The sequence below is a fragment of the Phaethon aethereus genome (assembly GCF_964289735.1).
Source record: "Phaethon aethereus genome assembly, chromosome: 3".
Lineage (NCBI taxonomy): Eukaryota > Metazoa > Chordata > Aves > Phaethontiformes > Phaethontidae > Phaethon > Phaethon aethereus.
Window position 1 is genome coordinate 4,925,538 of NC_138576.1, and position 17,141 is coordinate 4,942,678.

The 17,141-nt window shown below is 39.9% G+C and overlaps 1 protein-coding gene across 1 annotated transcript in view; it reads right to left on the bottom strand.

The window, feature by feature from the left end:
• Positions 1-506: 506 nt before the first annotated feature.
• TFAP2D (transcription factor AP-2 delta) overlaps positions 507-17,141 on the bottom strand; it is a 53,152-nt gene continuing 36,517 nt past the window's right edge. Inside the window, exon 8 of the mRNA XM_081997083.1 lies at positions 507-1,844. Within this exon, the coding sequence (XP_081853209.1) occupies positions 1,625-1,844 (220 nt within the window). The 3' untranslated portion in view covers positions 507-1,624. The remainder of the gene's footprint in view (positions 1,845-17,141) is intronic.

Consider the following 17,141-nt stretch of genomic DNA (forward strand, 5'->3'; position numbering starts at 1 on the left):
CAGGCACTTCCAGATTATCCCTTCTACCTGTCCTAGACAATTGGTGTGCAAGTCAAGTGGCCACCCATAGGTATCTAGTGCTGTCTTCTGGGATCCTCCAGCTCCTCCTCCAGGTGAGTCCAATTAGTTTTCACGTCATATCTGTCAAAACTCTGTGGCTGCCTTATATACCCTAAAACATCTCAAATGGTTCTAAGCACTTACACGTGGACAACTAATATTATTTCCTACTATAGAAAGAGATGAATTTTCCCTTGGAAGAAAATGTCTGGTTCTGCTGATCTTAAAACGAGTTTAGATAGCCAGCATAACCCCACCCTGTAATACTGGTCCTTCCTAACTTTCTCAAGAAAATGATGTCAGAGAAAGAAGAAAAGGAATGGAATAGATGTCTTGTTGAAGAAGAAGTTAGAATGTGGCTGGAAAAAACCTCTTGACTCAAAGAGGCTTGAGCTCAGATTATGCCTTCAATGTTTTCTGAGTGAGGATATGTGATAGGTGGTAAAGTAATATTTCAAAAGTACATTAGCAAGGTTATTACCATTTAGCTGCTGTGGACCAAGCCAATCTGACTTGTCATTTTGGTTTTATTTTATTTTCTTTTCATTAAGTGAGTGGATTCTGTTAGACCTCTGCACCTCAGCTGGATTTATAAAGACAATAAAGCTGCAGAAACAAGCTGTTGAAGAAAAGAAAGCATCATAAAATCAAGGCAACACAAAAGGTGACTCCAATTGCCTGCATTGATCCTGTTGAACAGAGACCCAGGTGTGGCAGACTGCAGAGCTGTGGGACCAGGGGCTGAGAAGATAGAGGACAGAAGCCCATGCTGTCATTTAATCTGAAGTTCACAGAGGGATCAGGGCTCTTACTGAAACTGTCAAGGGTTTTTTTTTTTTCATTTTAGTCTGCCATGCTCTTTTCACAAGAGAAGGCTGCTGCTTGAATGGTCAGGACAGATTCCCAACAGGTTCTGGCCTCATTCCAGTGCAGCTTTATTGTACATTCCCACGTAGGGATGAGCAGCCCCCAACATCAACGGTTCATTTGTCCCACGACCCAAGAATTCCTCTTTTGCCAGGTTTCCATATTGTTTTCCCAATGGTGAGTAGATCAGGAATTTCTGATGGATCAGAGGAAGCCCTTCTTTCAATCTATCCAGCATGGAAGCAAAACCAGGATGCTGGAACTGTGTGTCCCACAACTGATGTGCTGGCCCTAACTGTGCTGCCGGAGAAGAAAGTGCTTCAAAATTCATGTGCCACCTCAGCCAAGTCCAGAAGTGCTTATAAAAACAGTGTTAGTGTATCATTCAGAACAATCAAATACTACGTGCACGAAAAAGTATAGAGCAACATAAATTTTTAAAAAGTGACATTTTCATCACACAATTACTGTACACTGCTGTTCTTAGGGTTGAATACTTTCCTCTCTCACGCTCTCTCTTTCTCTCTGTTTTAATCTTTCTCTTTTTAATTTTATTTTTTTGATTTTTTTCTTTTTTTTTCTTTTTTCCCCCTTTTTTGGATTTGGTCCACTGGAGATAAATCGCCCTCAATGATATATATATTTAAAAAAAATATCAGCAGCAAGACTCTCTTGAAATAGATTCTGTTTGATGTAGCTAGTCTGTCTTTTCTGTTTTGCCCTCTTTCACAGCAGCCTCTGAAGTTTTCCGCAGGGGGGCTTTCTCAGAGTTGGCGTGTCCTTGGCCGGATTCCGCCGCTCCTCCGTTTTTGTGCGATGTGTGCTTTTCCAAGTAGTTCAGCATTTCACTGAGAACAGTTTGGAAAGTGCTTAGGGCAGCACATATTGCAGGAGTTCCAAAGCCATGAGTGATCAAACTACAAATGGGAAGGAGACAGAAAAAGAAAAAAAGAAATACACACACGCACATAAATATAAATGCACTCACATACATGGAAGAGTTTACTCATTTTGCTATAGTGAAATTCAAGATTTGCTCCCTAAACTATTTATTACCTATGGGAGAAACAGAGAAGAAAAGAGTAGAGCAGAAGAGCAGACTACATACAGCTTCAAAGGTTGGTTTTGGTAGGAGTTTCAGTTCTGAAACACCGTAGGACAGATCCTCAGCTGATGCAGATTGACACAGAGTTGCTGACTTCAGAGAGGACAAAAGAGGCTCCGTGCTCTAGGCTCTTCAGCATTGCTACTTTTTCCAGTCCCAGAAGGTTTGGCTCCCACTTTCTCAGGTAAATTAAACCCATTCTGTGTGGTTTATTCACTCTCCTAGGTCAGGATCTTGAACAACAAGACCTGGTTATTCTACATGGATGTATGGCTGCATCTATACTAGGAAATTAAGCAATGCCGAGGTGTGGTCTCTGAGCCACACAGCACAACTGGCATGGTTTGGCCATATCTGTGCTGCTAAACCCTCTGAGCGTCCAACAAGGTGGAATCAGAACTGCGTATTGAGAATAGTCCCTGGCCAATGTTAATAGAATAATAGAATCAATCATAGAACCATAGAATCAATCATAAATTCATCAAATCATTTGGGTTGGAAGGGACCTTTAAAGGTCATCTAGTCCAACCCCTCTGCAATGAACAGGGACATCTTCAACTAGATCAGGTTGCTCAGAGCCCCGTCCAACCTGACTTCGAATGACCAAACAATGACCAACTAATGACCAAACAATGCTTAGGAAATTTTTCACACAGGGATAGTTCAGCCAGGCTACACTCACGGTCCATCCTAACCAGTTAAAAGTAAAAATAACCAGGTCCCAACAATGTTGCCCTGGTGGTGTTGAATTTACTGGTATAGATTTGCCCTCTTGCACCTTTCATCCAAATGCTCTTTTCAAGATAACACTGAATTTTGCTTGTTGTTTTTCTGCACTGCAAAGTAGCTGAATTTCAATGGTGTTCCTCACTTAACAGCTACTGAAATGATGTATTAATGCAGCTAATAGGCAGAGAGGCAACTCCAACAGGCAGAGCTGTAGTGGGTTAATCTCATATCAGTTTAGAGGAGCATTTCAGTGCACACAGTCACTTGAGATGTTTTGGGCATCTAGCCTGGCTTCCACCTGCAGATCCAGAAATGTGCAAGTTTCCCACAGGTCCTGTCTCTTAGAGCCTCATCTCTGTGAGGATGTCTCAGCTACCTTAGGATATCAGAAATGGTGCTAGAGACCAGTTTTTAGGCAATCGACTTCAGCCCTATTTACCTAAATATTATGTGTACAGTATAAAATGTTCATGTAAGGGCCAGGGAAACTCAAATTGTACTAGACACATCATGAGCAAACAAATTATTCTCATTATTATAATGATGCATTTTGATAAACACTAAGTGAAAAAAACCCAAACAAATCCTCCAGATTTTTAATTTTCATTTAGTAACATAAATGAAAAATTATTTCAAAGGTTAAAATATCATTGCAGTTTTTAAAAGTCTGATTTCAGTTAGGCCACTTCTGCTCAGGACAGAAAGAAGACAAGGAGAGGAACAGCAGCTCATTTCTGAGTTTGCAGACATTTTTGAGAAAATAAGACTTTATATTGGTTTGGGTGAGGAAAAAAAAACCCACAACAAAACATTACGGTGATTCTGATGAAACAATAACTGTTTCCCAACCCATGCTAGTTAGGATCTTGTCCCTGCAGTAACTCTCTGGGTGTCTTAGGCACCACATCGGTAAACCCTGCTCTAATGCAGAGAACCACAAGGAGGTCAGAAATGGGAACATTTCACCTCGGTGAGAACCCCTGTCCTCAGCACTTTGGCTTCTCAGTCTTTCCAGCTGTTTTAGAAAAAAGTGAAAAAGCAGGGACCAAGGGAAAAGAGGTTATACAGGACATGGACAATTGCCAGAAGTATCAAAAACACCCCAAACCCATAGGGAAGGCTCCAAGATATCTTTTAGGGTGGTCTTTCTGGCTGCTGGACATGGGAGCCCTGTTTGCTAGGAAAGCCGGTATCCTAGGGAAGACACTAAACATATGGGAGTCCTAACCAAAATGAGAGCTCCGTTTGGAAGTATCTCTCCATTTCAGATTGGGAGTGGCCCAGACTTTTATAAAAGGTTTCCCAAAGGCTATTAACAAATAACTTGCTTTGAGAATACTTATCCACCAGTCTCCAGGCACTTTTAAAAGCAGGAATTTATGTTTATCCCCAGTTAGCAATGAGAGGAAAATGATAATTAAATATTTACAAGAACTATTTTGCAGACATCAATTAATAATGCCACATGACTCTTGAAGTATGGACTCTTGAAGTTTGGGCTTGTAGTAATAGCTGCATCTTTTACATTTAGCATTAAAAAGAGGTAAACATACCTTGCTTTATTTTTTTTTTTTTTAAAAATGCCTGGCATACCAGGAAAATAAAAATCATCATTATCATCATCCTTCTTAATAGTAGTAAAAACAAGATCAGCATTAGCATATAAATAAGATTATTTTTAACCCTTTCAAGTCCTTTTATGCGTCAAGTGAATTCAAGATTTTGTATTGCATTTTATCGTCATTTCTAGCCTTCATAAGTCCAGAAAAATGAAAATGTGATGGAGCTTACAATAACAGAAAATAAGAAAAAGGAAATTCAAGTGTATCATTACTAGTTATAATCTCTCATGATTTTTACACTGCTTGTGTGATCTTCTGGGTCTTGATTTGGGGAACTGACTATACAGAGACATATATAAAAGTATTTATGATCTTGCATGTAAAAGAAACTAGTTTATCAATTTTAAAAGTTGGTAGTATCTGCAATCATTTGTTTCCAGTAGATGCAAATAGTAAGTTTAACAAAGGATTGAATAGAAAAGAAATCTTCTAGCTTGCTCTCTTTGAACCTTTTGACTCCTGAGCAAAAGGAATAGTACTATGTTCATCTGATAGCTCAATACACCCTGAAGAGTAACGTGGGAGTACTACAGTGAAACTTTCCAGGGATTGTCTCAGAAATGCTCTATACAGCTAAAAACAAGGATAGAAATCTTTAATGTTCTCAAATGCTGAAAAATACTGTAGAAAATTCCAGAATGAGATAAAATCTGATGTCAAGGTACATAAGTGTAGGTGCCAACTTGTAGGTGTGTACATCAACAGTGCCTAAATTCTCATTACCATCAAAGGGGACTTAACGTAGTTTCCTACATATAAGAGTCTACAGTGATTTGAGATGAACTATGACATCTGAAACATCTGCACAGATTTACTAGATATGATAGAAGACTTAAGTCTACCTTGCTTCTCGGTGTTTTGACTCCAGGCAGGTTACCCTTGTGAATCTCACGTGACACAAGATACCAATGTTTAGGTAACTGAATTAAGCCCTGGAGCTTTATTCAATAGAGTCAAAGAAGTCTGGAAAAAGATTTAACGCATGAAATGGACATGTTTCCTTTATGGTGAGCTGCACCATTCTTCTGGCTACACTGAGGGCTCCATCAAGATGAATAAAAATGTGTGTTTGGAGCTATTTGAGATGCCCTATGATAACAAGACATCTGCATCAGGTGAACAGGTAAAGCAGAGCGCTTACAGGAGAACAGCACCTTTTTAAAGCAGACATGGACTGATGGCATACCTAATAACATCTAAAAAGATGCTGCATGCTACTGTTTACTCAGCTATACCTTGTCCTAGATCTTAATTGACTACATGGGAAGCTTAGATATCCAACTTATGTTGAAACAGCTAGATATGGGTATTTAATCCTGATCAGAATCCTAAACTTCTGGTCTGAAAAATAGTCTTCATAGGAAAAGGATTTTGTGGGATAAGTTAGGGGTCTATCTCCTTTACAGTTTAGTCTCTTATGTACCACTAATCATCAAATATGGCAGGTTTTTTTCGAAATAACGTTGTATTTCTTATAAAAAAGCCAACCCTTTTTCAGTGAAATGGTGCTGCAGAGTCTCATGGCAACTCTGCTTTCAGTTCCTGATAAAGGTATTCTTCTCCACAGATGGGGATATGCAGAGCCTGTTAATTTTCCCATGAAGCTTATTAAGAGAAACCATTTCCTGGAAAATTTCTGACCAGCCCTCCTTGCCATGCTCCTGTGAGGTTCTATTTTTTAGCCTCAATTTAGGTAATGAGTATAAAAAGTCTGAGAGATATTATCTTCTACTTCATCTTACATTTTTATCAGTCACTCCCCTTGCTCTAATTTTGGTGGACTTTATTTCTCTGCAAGTTAAAGTCTTTGAAAAATCTAAGAAAGTTGGGTAATTTCTCTTTGCTGATGAAAGTAAGTTTCAAGTTGAAGAGAAAATCTGATTTAAAATTATTTAAATAAGATATGATAGACAGAAGATTAATGACAAAGCATTCAAATGTTTTTCCTGAAAGTCAAGTGTAGTTGCCTGATTTTTCAAACTAACTGATCTTCCACTGAAATTGGTTCATTTTTAGTATGGTCCACACCTATGAAACGAGTTCCTTTCATTATAATACTTTCATTTTGGTTTAAAAGCCTAAAATTAAACACGGTAGTTTCATAATGGGGTCTTCTGGGTATTCTCAGCTTTGTAGTGCATCTCACTGCAACTCTTATAAGCTAACCTTATCGTTCTAAAAGGCAAGGCTAAAATTTCTGAGTTTGGTACTGTGCATGGAGAGCTGCAGAAAGAAGACAATGAACATCAGGCAAACATATTATAAAACCTTGTGCTTAAGGACATCCAGACCTGCCTGCAATTCTGCCCAGTGCTATGATGCAATTATGTCTGCTCATGTTTTAATGATGGCCTTACTTAAAAGTGAAAAGATCCAAGTGTGCCTGAAGGCTTAGACTCTTGTTTGGCAACTACCTCAAGGACTCCTCCATACCCCAGGCTGGTGAAACTCCGACATGTGGCAAAAGAAACAGATTCCCTCTCAGTGGGGGGGAAGAGGCCATCTGCACTGAATATTTACACCCTTGTTTAAAATAAACAAATACTTTAAAACAATCACAATGAAGAAAAAGTAAGGTTGAACTTATTGTTAGAACTTTCTCAGAACTTTGAATGTGAAAAACACTTCATGGTTATCCAAATTTAACACATGGTGGATGACAAATAATAAGGTCCGATAAGACTTTTGATTGCTGTAAAGGAAATAGAAAAATATTTTAATCTCTTTACTGATACAAGTAACATACTAAGTTAGAGGTGTCTATATTGACTTTGAGGTGCTTCTGTTGATTTCAAGGTCTGTCCTGTGAAGGCTGCCTTGAGAATTAAATTGTGATAACTTTACTTCAGAAAGCCAGTATGCCTGACCATGACACAAATTAGACTGATAGTCAAGGCAAACATTGGGACATTGTAGTCTATAGGATCAGGGTGACAAATAGCACATACAAAAGTTGCCTTGCAAAGTAGGACCTCACGCTTGTTTTCTGTTCATAACCAAACAGGTGTGTTAAAGACATGTTCTCCTGAGCAGATGGACCTCCTTTAACCATGCGTAAAAGCAATGGAGAAAGAAAGAAGAGAGTGCTAGAGCTGATGTCCCGTCCCCGTATTTCCAAAAGATTCTATTTCAGCTCTGTATAATTTAGACCTTGGGACTGATTTTCCTCACTAGGAGAAGTGCCCAAGGAACATATATGAAACATCCAAGACTGTGACTAATGGAGTATTTCTGAGCTATAGACCAAAGATTAAGCCGCGACACTGTGGTGCACATGGCACTCACAGAAACCTTTGGGTGTTTGCCAAGAAATGTTTCCACCATAGCACATTATATCCTCCAATAAAACATCGGATAACACTGTGACTTGCTGGTTTTGAATGAGAAAAAGATGTACAAGCTTTTGGCTAACTGTGGATGAAAAGTGGCCTCACCACCCATTAATACCTGCAGAGCCAAATCCATCAGTGAGACCACAGTTCCAAGATGACTGGATACATGTCCCTCACACAGCCATCAGCTCCTTCAGTTTGTCCTTTCACTTAGTTAATGGTCACATCTCTGCTCTATGGGAAGGTAGAGAAATGAATGAGATTCATCCAACTTGCTACCATGCATAGACTTTTTCCAGTGAGGCAGCTAACGTAGCTGAGGAGCCCCATTGCTCTCTTTAAATGAGAAAGACTGGGAAGTAAGCATTATAAACATGCTGATGGCAAGGGACAATGCAGCTTTGTAACCTACTAATTTGGAAATGAGGGGATGGCATTCCTTTTTTTGGGAAACATGAGTGTCTTAAATATTTTAAGAAATCTTAAGTGCTGGATTGAAAAACAAATCAAGCTTTCCAAGCTTTTTTCCATCTTTGATGAATGTATATTTTCTTTTTCCTTGGTAATCATAGAACTTATTTGTTAATGAAGAAGATAAAGAAAAGAAAACAGGTTCTCATCTGTTCTCTTGATTCCATAAATTGTGGCTTTAAGGGCATATGATATCATAAGACTCATGATAGAAATCATTGGCAATATTAGAAATTTGTGAATTTCCCTTCCAAAAAGATTTTGGTCATCAACAGATCAGGAGAAAGTGGTTGAACCCTTGCTGTGGAAAGATCAAGGAGGGAATCCCTGAGAAAGGGAGTGAGAGAAAAATTCCAGAGGAATGAACTCCAATACCTTTGGTAAATAAAGAGCCAAGGGAAAGAAAAAAAAAAGAAAAAAGAAAGGAACAATTTGTTATTTACTAGTACCTCAGCACTAGGAACCAGTGCTGTCCCTCTCAGCTAGCTGAATCTAAAGCCAGATTGAGAGAGACCATGGAAATCAGGGAACTCTAGAGGGCACCAGAGGTGTTTTCCCACAAACTTCATTGTGCACCAGGCTTCTTCCAGCCTGTGCATCCAAACAGAAGGCTGCTGCTGATAATCAAGATGACTTGAATTATGATAGCAGCTGCTTTACCTCCTGATAAGCAAAGAAACGTAAAAATGAGAGAAAAATATATAAGAGGGGGGGTACACGCATTTGTAAAGGCAACCCACCAATAAGGCTCTGGCTTGGCTCTTCATTACAAATAAAAAAAAAAAAGTTAAGCTTCAAAACCCATTTCATTACTCCCTTTCACCCTTCAGAAAGAAGGATGTTACTTTCTCTCTGCTCTCAAAGTCTGAGGCTCTGGTTTCTTGAGCCTTTTGCTTTTTGTGTCACCTTGTCAGTGCGATGCCAGGCACTCGCAGGAGGCTGACAGCTTCAGGCTCAGAGACTGGCTAAATGACAAAACTCTTGTCTCAAACGGTTTCATAGGAAGGGTGTTTCCTATCAGCAGAATGGCTAGGCAAAACATAGGATAATTTGTGAGGATGCTGATTGCTTTCATTATCTAGCTTTAGCATTCTGAGCCTATTATTTTTTGTCTGTTTTTATAAGGTTTCTGCACTGAAAAAAGTGTCACTTGCAAGAAAGTAGTTTTCCCTTTGCGGTTTTGCTGTCTTTATCTTTTATATATAGAATCATAGAATCATTTAGGTTGGAAAAGATCTTTAAGATCATCATTAACCTAGCACAGCCAAGTCCACCACTAAACCATGTTCTTAAGCATCATGTCTACACATGTTTTATATACCACCAGGGATGGGGACTCCACCACTTCCCTGGGAAGCCTGTTCCAATGTTTGATAACCCTTTCACTGAAGAAGTTTTCCCTAGTATCTAGTCTAAACCTCCCCTGGCACAACTTGAGGCCATCTCCTCTTGTCCTATCACTTGTTACTGAGGAGAAGAGACTGACACCCACTTCGCTACAACCCCCTTTCAGGTAGTTGTAGAGAGTGATAAGGTCTCCCCTCAACCTCTTCTTCTCCAGGTTAAACAACCCCAGTTCCCTCAGCCAATTCTCATAAGACTTGTGTGAAGACCGTTCACCCTATAAAAAAGATGTGATTTTGCATCTTGATGAAATGTAACTGCGAAGTTAAATGATCAAATCCAACTTCTGTAATCAGTGGGTATTCATCTTTCCCTATACGATGGGTGACATCGGTAGGATATCTGAACTTTCCAGACACTACAGTTTCTTACAGACAGAAGAGTCCCAAAGACAGATGTAGAAGGTATGTCTATACTAAATTTTACAGGTGAAGAAAGTGAGACTAAGAGGCTGACTAATGAGGTCAGGGAGTCTGTATGTGTAAGTCAAGAAACACACAGAGATCTCTTGAGTATAATCTCAGCAAGTCTTCTCCTTGTAAGTTTTTTGTGTCATGCTTTTTGGCTTCCCAGCACAGGATGTGGGTAATTTTTAGTGGGTTTTCTGGTAACTCCAGCTGTCATGAGATTTTGGGGAGCTAAAAAAGATTTCTGCCAAAAATTAAAAAAAAACCCCAATAAATCTGTTCTGATGCAAGGGCAGGTTATGAAGTCAAAACCAAGAAGACACATGTCAGCATGACTTTCAGGTTCCCGGCTGAATCTGTGGGAAGCTCAGATATAACAGTGGAATGGAAGAGATAAGTAGATACATACTCTCTCCGTTCAACAGGAGATAGGGTCTAAAATAAAGAAAAATACTAATGTAAAGTTTTGGACATTTGGTTCAGTTGGAGGATTGTCCTAAATTCTGATCCTTAGGCTGAAGGCTGGTTTGACACTTTGTCAACAGACTTAAGTGTGAAATGCATAAAACAGGTGTCCTAGATCCAGAACTCTAGTTTTGGTTTAATGCAGAAACCACTACATTAGATAACGATACTCATGGGGCCTCATTCTCAGTCCAGCCTCTGCAAAAGGAAACAGCTTTAAGAGGAGAGATGGAAAGTGAACACACAGGTTTACCCATGCCACCAGAGATGCCATGGGACATTTGGAGTATCTATAAGGTTATTAGATGTGATGCAGGTCTCACAAAAGACCCTTGAACTGAGGGAGTGGCAGAAGAATATGAGACAGGGTGTCCTTTAACACCTAAGATGACCCTAGATTCCTAGATGCACCAAACAGGTGAATCACCCTAAGGTTTTTAAACTGAAGCTACAGTGAAGAGTGCCCAGACTTCTCCCCTGATCATGAATATAAGCATAGCTTGGCTTCATCTCCATTGTTCAAGCATTTTCACCTGCCAGGTAGTGACCATATCTAAGCTTCCAACTGAGAACGTCCTCTTGGCTGAAATAAGGCTCAATTGTGCCTGGGTATTGTTTGGGACACAACGAGTTGATCTAGATCAAATACATATAAGGAACCACAGTAGCAATCAAACATTACAGACAATTGTGTTCCAGTATCTAGGACCATGCCCACACAGTTTATTAGACTAGTTTTCATGTATCTTTTGGAGTGTCTTAATTTCTGTATGTCTCCATTCCTCCTCTGAAATGTGACAGAAACATTTCCCTTCACAGCAGAGGTCTACACAACTGAAAATGTTTGGTTCACCCGGTCTGGTTCTCTGCTCTGGAGAGGATTGGATGCACTAAATGCCTGGGAAGTGCAAAACTACTGGAGAACTGATTGATATGCAAGTTAATCCAAATAATTTCCCGCACTGACATGCTTCAGTTCTACCTTCATTACCAGGAAAAGGATGGGGCTTTATGATTGTGTTGGTTAACACTATTCCAGATCCAGCAGAAGAACCTGTTGATCACCACTCAGCTCAGCTGAGTTAGTGGCAGGATTATGGGTGTTGGGGGCTATCCAAGGCTTCACTATCTCCCAGAACAACTACCTGCACCATACAGTCTCTGAGTGTGTGTCTCAGAGCTCCTGAGTCTCCAGGCAGGCTTGTCTTCATCTGCTGTAGTTCAGGGTTACCCCTGGTTCACCGTTTTCAGGTTTTTCTATAGTGAATTATTCTCAAAGCCTTATATATTTGTTTTGTTTACATCTATGTTTTTGCTTTTCTAACTATTCCAAACTCCTTTTTTCCTCCTATCACCTTGGATAATTGAGAGCTGTCTCTCAGTTCTACTGAGCATGAAACTAGGCTCTTTTACCTGTTCTGAATCCCAAACCAACCAACTTACAATGCTAAAGAGAGATTTGTATAACCTTTCGGTCCTGAAAAAATAAAGATAGATGAAATCTCAACTTTACTGTCATCAGTGGGATTTAAAAAAGGTTTACGTTTCAGCAGAAATTAAAACACCAGCTTTTCCCTCTTGCATACAGAGACACATGCATATGTACACAAAAGTCTTGCATGAGTCTGTGGGGTTTTGGGAGAAGAACCTCTGAATTATAAGTAATGGAAGGCATTTTAAAATAAACTAAGGTTTATCTAATATTTTCTTTCTCTTTATTTTCTCCTTCCTTCCTTCCTTCCTTCCTTCCTTCCTTCCTTCCTTCCTTCCTTCCTTCCTTCCTTCCTTCCTTCCTTCCTTCCTTCCTTCCTTCCTTCCTTCCTTCCTTCCTTCCTTCCTTCCTTCCTTCCTTCCTTCCTTCCTTCCTTCCTTCCTTCCTTCCTTCCTTCCTTCCTTCCTTCCTTCCTTCCTTCCTTCCTTCCTTCCTTCCTTCCTTCCTTCCTTCCTTCCTTCCTTCCTTCCTTCCTTCCTTCCTTCCTCACCTTCTCACTCTTCATTTCCTGATGCTCACTCCATTTTGAAAGCAAAGGGTGAGAGAAATAGATTCCTCTCATTAAAGCTACAGAAACTTTTGCGTTCTTTTATAGTACTGAACTTTTTCTAGTACTTTTCTAGTCTAATAAACTCATAAATGCATTTACACAGATCAGCTTTTGGAGGACAACACACTCATGTGTCTGGACAAAAAGTCTGAGCCCTTAGTAATGGAAATGGATTTTTCCAGGGTTTTCTTGTTTGCCCAGTGGCTTAATGCTGATTCTGTCTTCAGGAACTGGGGACTGGGTAGCTCAGCTGGTGGCTTTTGGGCCAGACACAACCCACAAGATTATTCCACTTGCTTCTCTGCATTTACCATGAAGGAATCAAAGAAGAGCTGAAAGAGCTTGGGTAGTCCTACAACATATCACCTTTTCTTGAACCCACACTTATGTATATGCTTAGAAATCTGAGTTGCCCCAACACTTACCCATGAGGTCGGTGGCTTATGATCCAGCCCTGATAAGGCTGGACTTCTCTAAGTCTTAGTACATTATTTATAGCACAGGTAAGGCACCTAACTGGGCTGTAATAAGGGCTGGTGCTTCCCTGAATTCTCAAGCTACATATATATTAGTGATGTATATGTGCCACTGTGCCCAGGAATAGTTTGGGACAGTGCTAGATAGAGCAGGCAAAACCCCAGGAATTCTGCCAAAAAGCAGCACAGGCAGCTAATACATACCTGTGCCCTGGCACTGCTTTCATTTACTAATAACAATATAACTTCTCTGTGGTAAGATACTCCAAAATGTATTGAAAAGGGAGAAATCTTGAATAAAGCATGCATAATACTACCCTGGCTCAGGTAGTGCACAATAGTTGCTGCTATGAGTGTAAGGGTCTACAGAATTGTCTGTTCATGGTCAAACAATACCGGGAAATCATTCTTCATGCAGCACTGAGTTTTCTGTATTCGGGTCAGATGGACATCTCAGAGAGCAGCTGCACAAACATGATTGTACCAGGGGTGTAGAAGAACCTCTGCTTTTTGTGTATCTGGCACAGTTCTGCAAAGCTCAGCAGTTTTCAGGCTCACTGCAACTCCTTTGAAGATTTCCTGTTTTATGCTTTGTATGAACTTTGAGTTTGGAGTTTGAGCAAACCCAGCAATTCTGATCCCTTTATGGGGACCATCCTGTACCTCAGGTTGGACACATGTTTACAAATCTTGATGAATTGGGACTCAGTGGGAAAACTTCAGAGAGAAGTGTGAGCTCAAAGGTTTAAAACAGAGGAAACGGGAAACACTGCTTCGGTCTGACCTGTGTAAGTCTGTGAACCCTGGTCTTAATTATTAACATGGGGCAAGTAACATCGTGGACAAGTGGAGCACATAATTCTACCCTTAACCAGCTGTGGATGATTTAGTCCTAAAGAAAACTCCCTTTTACCCCAAGGTAGTAGAGGCTGGATTCTGCTGTAGGTATCAGATTTCATAGCTTTTGAGAGTCTTTCATTATCTTATAATTTATTGTAATAATAGAGACTTGTGTGATTCCTCTGAATCTGTCTGGTCATAAAAAATCTCTTCAACTTTCTGACATCATATGACATAAGTATATATATTTGTATAAAATATCAACTTTTCATCTCATGGTTTCTTTGCTGCCTTGATTATGGTTTGCAAGGCAGAATTTCTGAACATTTTCTTGTTATATTAAATCTGTATGAAAGTCTAAAAGATTTCCCATGATCAAAAAACCAGCTTATATTGGATAATGGTTTAAAAAATATGCTATATTTGTGCTAAAAACATCCACAAAACCTTGTCAGAGGTTCCCGTGGAAGACTATGGTCTGTCCTTGCCAAACGTAATGTTTTGGTTCCATCTCAATCTAGAGACTCATACAGCATAGAGACAAAGGATTCATTGTGAGAAAACCCAAAGTTCTGGAATATAGTTAGAAATGAAGATGGAAATTTCCTTATTGAAGCAGCATGTTATAAAATTTGTGATGACTGTGTGGAGTCACTGCTTCAGATTTATGTCTTCTCTGGAAGACCTATTTGTAGAGCACCAACAGCTCTTGGGCATTTTGGTCATAAATAACATTACCTTCATGTGTATAACCAGGACCAGTCACTTATTAAGATGTCATCAGAGTATTTGACAATGACTATAGTATGAAGGTTAAATCCATCTCTGGCATACAGTTACAAAGCACTTTACCTATAGATAGATACATGATAATTATGTTCATTTCAATGTAATAAATAAGGACAACCTACTCTTTTGGAAATCTGACTTAGATGGAACCTCTGACCAGGGATGTGGAGATCAATGTACTTTAAATATTGGAATTCTTAGTGTTAGGCATGTGCTTTATGTTAGGCAGATGCTTTCAATATTCTTTTTATGAAATAATTGCCAACTGATGTATAATGACAAGCAGCTATTTGTGCTTGTGACCAGTAGGAGGCTGTGCTATGCCTCAGACAGCAGTGAGCATGTTGTTCCTGGGATACAAGGACTTCCTCTGTGTGTTGGGATACCAAGAATGTCTTCCTCTTTTCTCATCCCCAACAGATCAGGTGCAAATTTCCCGTGAAAGAGGTTGGTTCAGTCTGAGGCTTATCCCTCAGAGAAAGACAGAGAAACCAAGTGATTGGTCAGAAGCAGTTTGTGCTGAAAACTTGACTCAGAAAACACTTAATGCTCCTGGAAAACATGGTGAATTGTGTTCTTGCATTTTCTCTGGCATCTGAGACAGATTTAAGTGCCTTCTTGATATCTGTGGTATCTCAAGAAGGCAGGCAAGTAGTGGTAGGAAGTGTTCAGATGACCTAGCTGTGAAGGTTGACAGATTTAGGGGACGGGAATAGAGATTTTTTTGCCTACACTAGATTTAGCTATTTACAATGTAAGCATCTAGTGTGTACTGGTTGGCTAAGCTCCCATTCAGCTGGAGATCTGGACCAGACTGTTCAGTCAATGGATTTTAGAGAGAAATTCAAGTCACACTAATGTAGATGTCTATGTTAGGCCTGCTTAATTATAATGCAGATTTCACATCCTATACAAATGAGATCCCTAGAGACTATAGCAGAAGATATACACCTGGCTAAAATGGAGGCACCTACATGTAGATGAGTAGAGTTAGAATTTTGGGCCAGAAGCTGGATCTGACCTCAGCTTCTTTACAATAGATGGAAGAGGAATATGGTCTCAGCTCAGCCTCTGGGTCTGGCAGTACTCATCATTCCCCAAGCACAGACATGAGAGGAGGCTGTCTGATTCAAGCCTAGGGAAGCACCTGTGTAGGATCAAGACCTGTGCTCTTCTAGGTGCCCATCTTCAGTCTAACACTTACTGCCTATAAGCAGGCATGAAAGAAACCACTGACTGACCCAGGAGTTGCCTACAGAAGCTTTGTACTCCAACATACTGAAGTAAAACAGAGAAAGAAGGATGGGAGCTGTACCAGTTGACAAATTTTGTAGCTGGAGCCTTTAGCATTTTACCCCAACTGTTATTTCTTCTTTAAACATAGGATTCCTTGGGGATTAACTACCTTGTATCACATTTTCTTTGCGTGCATGTAATAGGGGATTATCTGTTTTTCCACAAGCCTAGGTAGCCCATTAAAATCCCTCTATGACTATCCTGTATAAATAAGTATGTCTTCCTTTGTTTGCAAATGTAGTTAGGTATTTTGGAGTATGTGTGTATAAGGGAAAGTATACCCAGACATAGGTGGTATGTGTGTGTTCATATCACTGCATGAGAGCAAAAGTGGGGTTGTCTAGATGTGTTTGTATATGCATAGATTGCACACAGGTAGGTGTGAGCATAAACAAGAATGTGTGTATTTGTGTACCAGGTGTTATCCTTGCCTCTCCTCACCCTCCAACAGAGACATGGAAGAGGTGGGATGGTGGATATTGTGGATTCCATTCAAAGTCTGACTAAACATTAGGTACCACACCACCACCTGGCTGGTAGATGCTTCATGCTCTATCAGAATCTTAATAACTAAAAGATGTTGGGATGTTGGGGCAGAAAAGTTGTCTGTCCAGCTAATGAATGAAGAGTGGCTCAGCTGACTGTGCTCAGGAATATGTAAGATTACTGTAAGGCTTTATAGGCCTAAAAAACCTGTTTGGTGTTATGGTCTGTAAACAACTCTCTGGAACAGTTCTTTACATGTTGATTTTTTGAGGTATCAGCTAATGTCTAGAAAAAAGAAATCTGTAGCCTCAGATAGGCATGTATTCCCCTCTGTGGTCTGAGCAAAGACAGGAGCACACCTAGGATATTTCATCACACTTATCATTGATAAATATCTTAGATGAACCCACTATTTCAAAGTGGCCCACTGGAAGTTCCCATCTCACTCCTAACAGCATTGAGCACATAGCCTAAAGCAAAAACATAAAATTGCACAGCAACTCCTGGGCTAATAAATCTTTCTGATCTCAAACTGTCTATACACTTTTATTCATAACTTGGGTAATATTCTGATGAACTTTGGACTTGGTGTGCATGTACCATGGGTTCTTGTCTTCATAACAGCTTCTTAGGCTGTCTACACCAGTAAATTAAATATTGCTAGGGCATGGGTACAGGAACTGAGTCTAAATATATCAGCAGTCTCTGGCTCTTTGGTCTGAGCCAGCTCACATTCTCTCAGACCTTTCC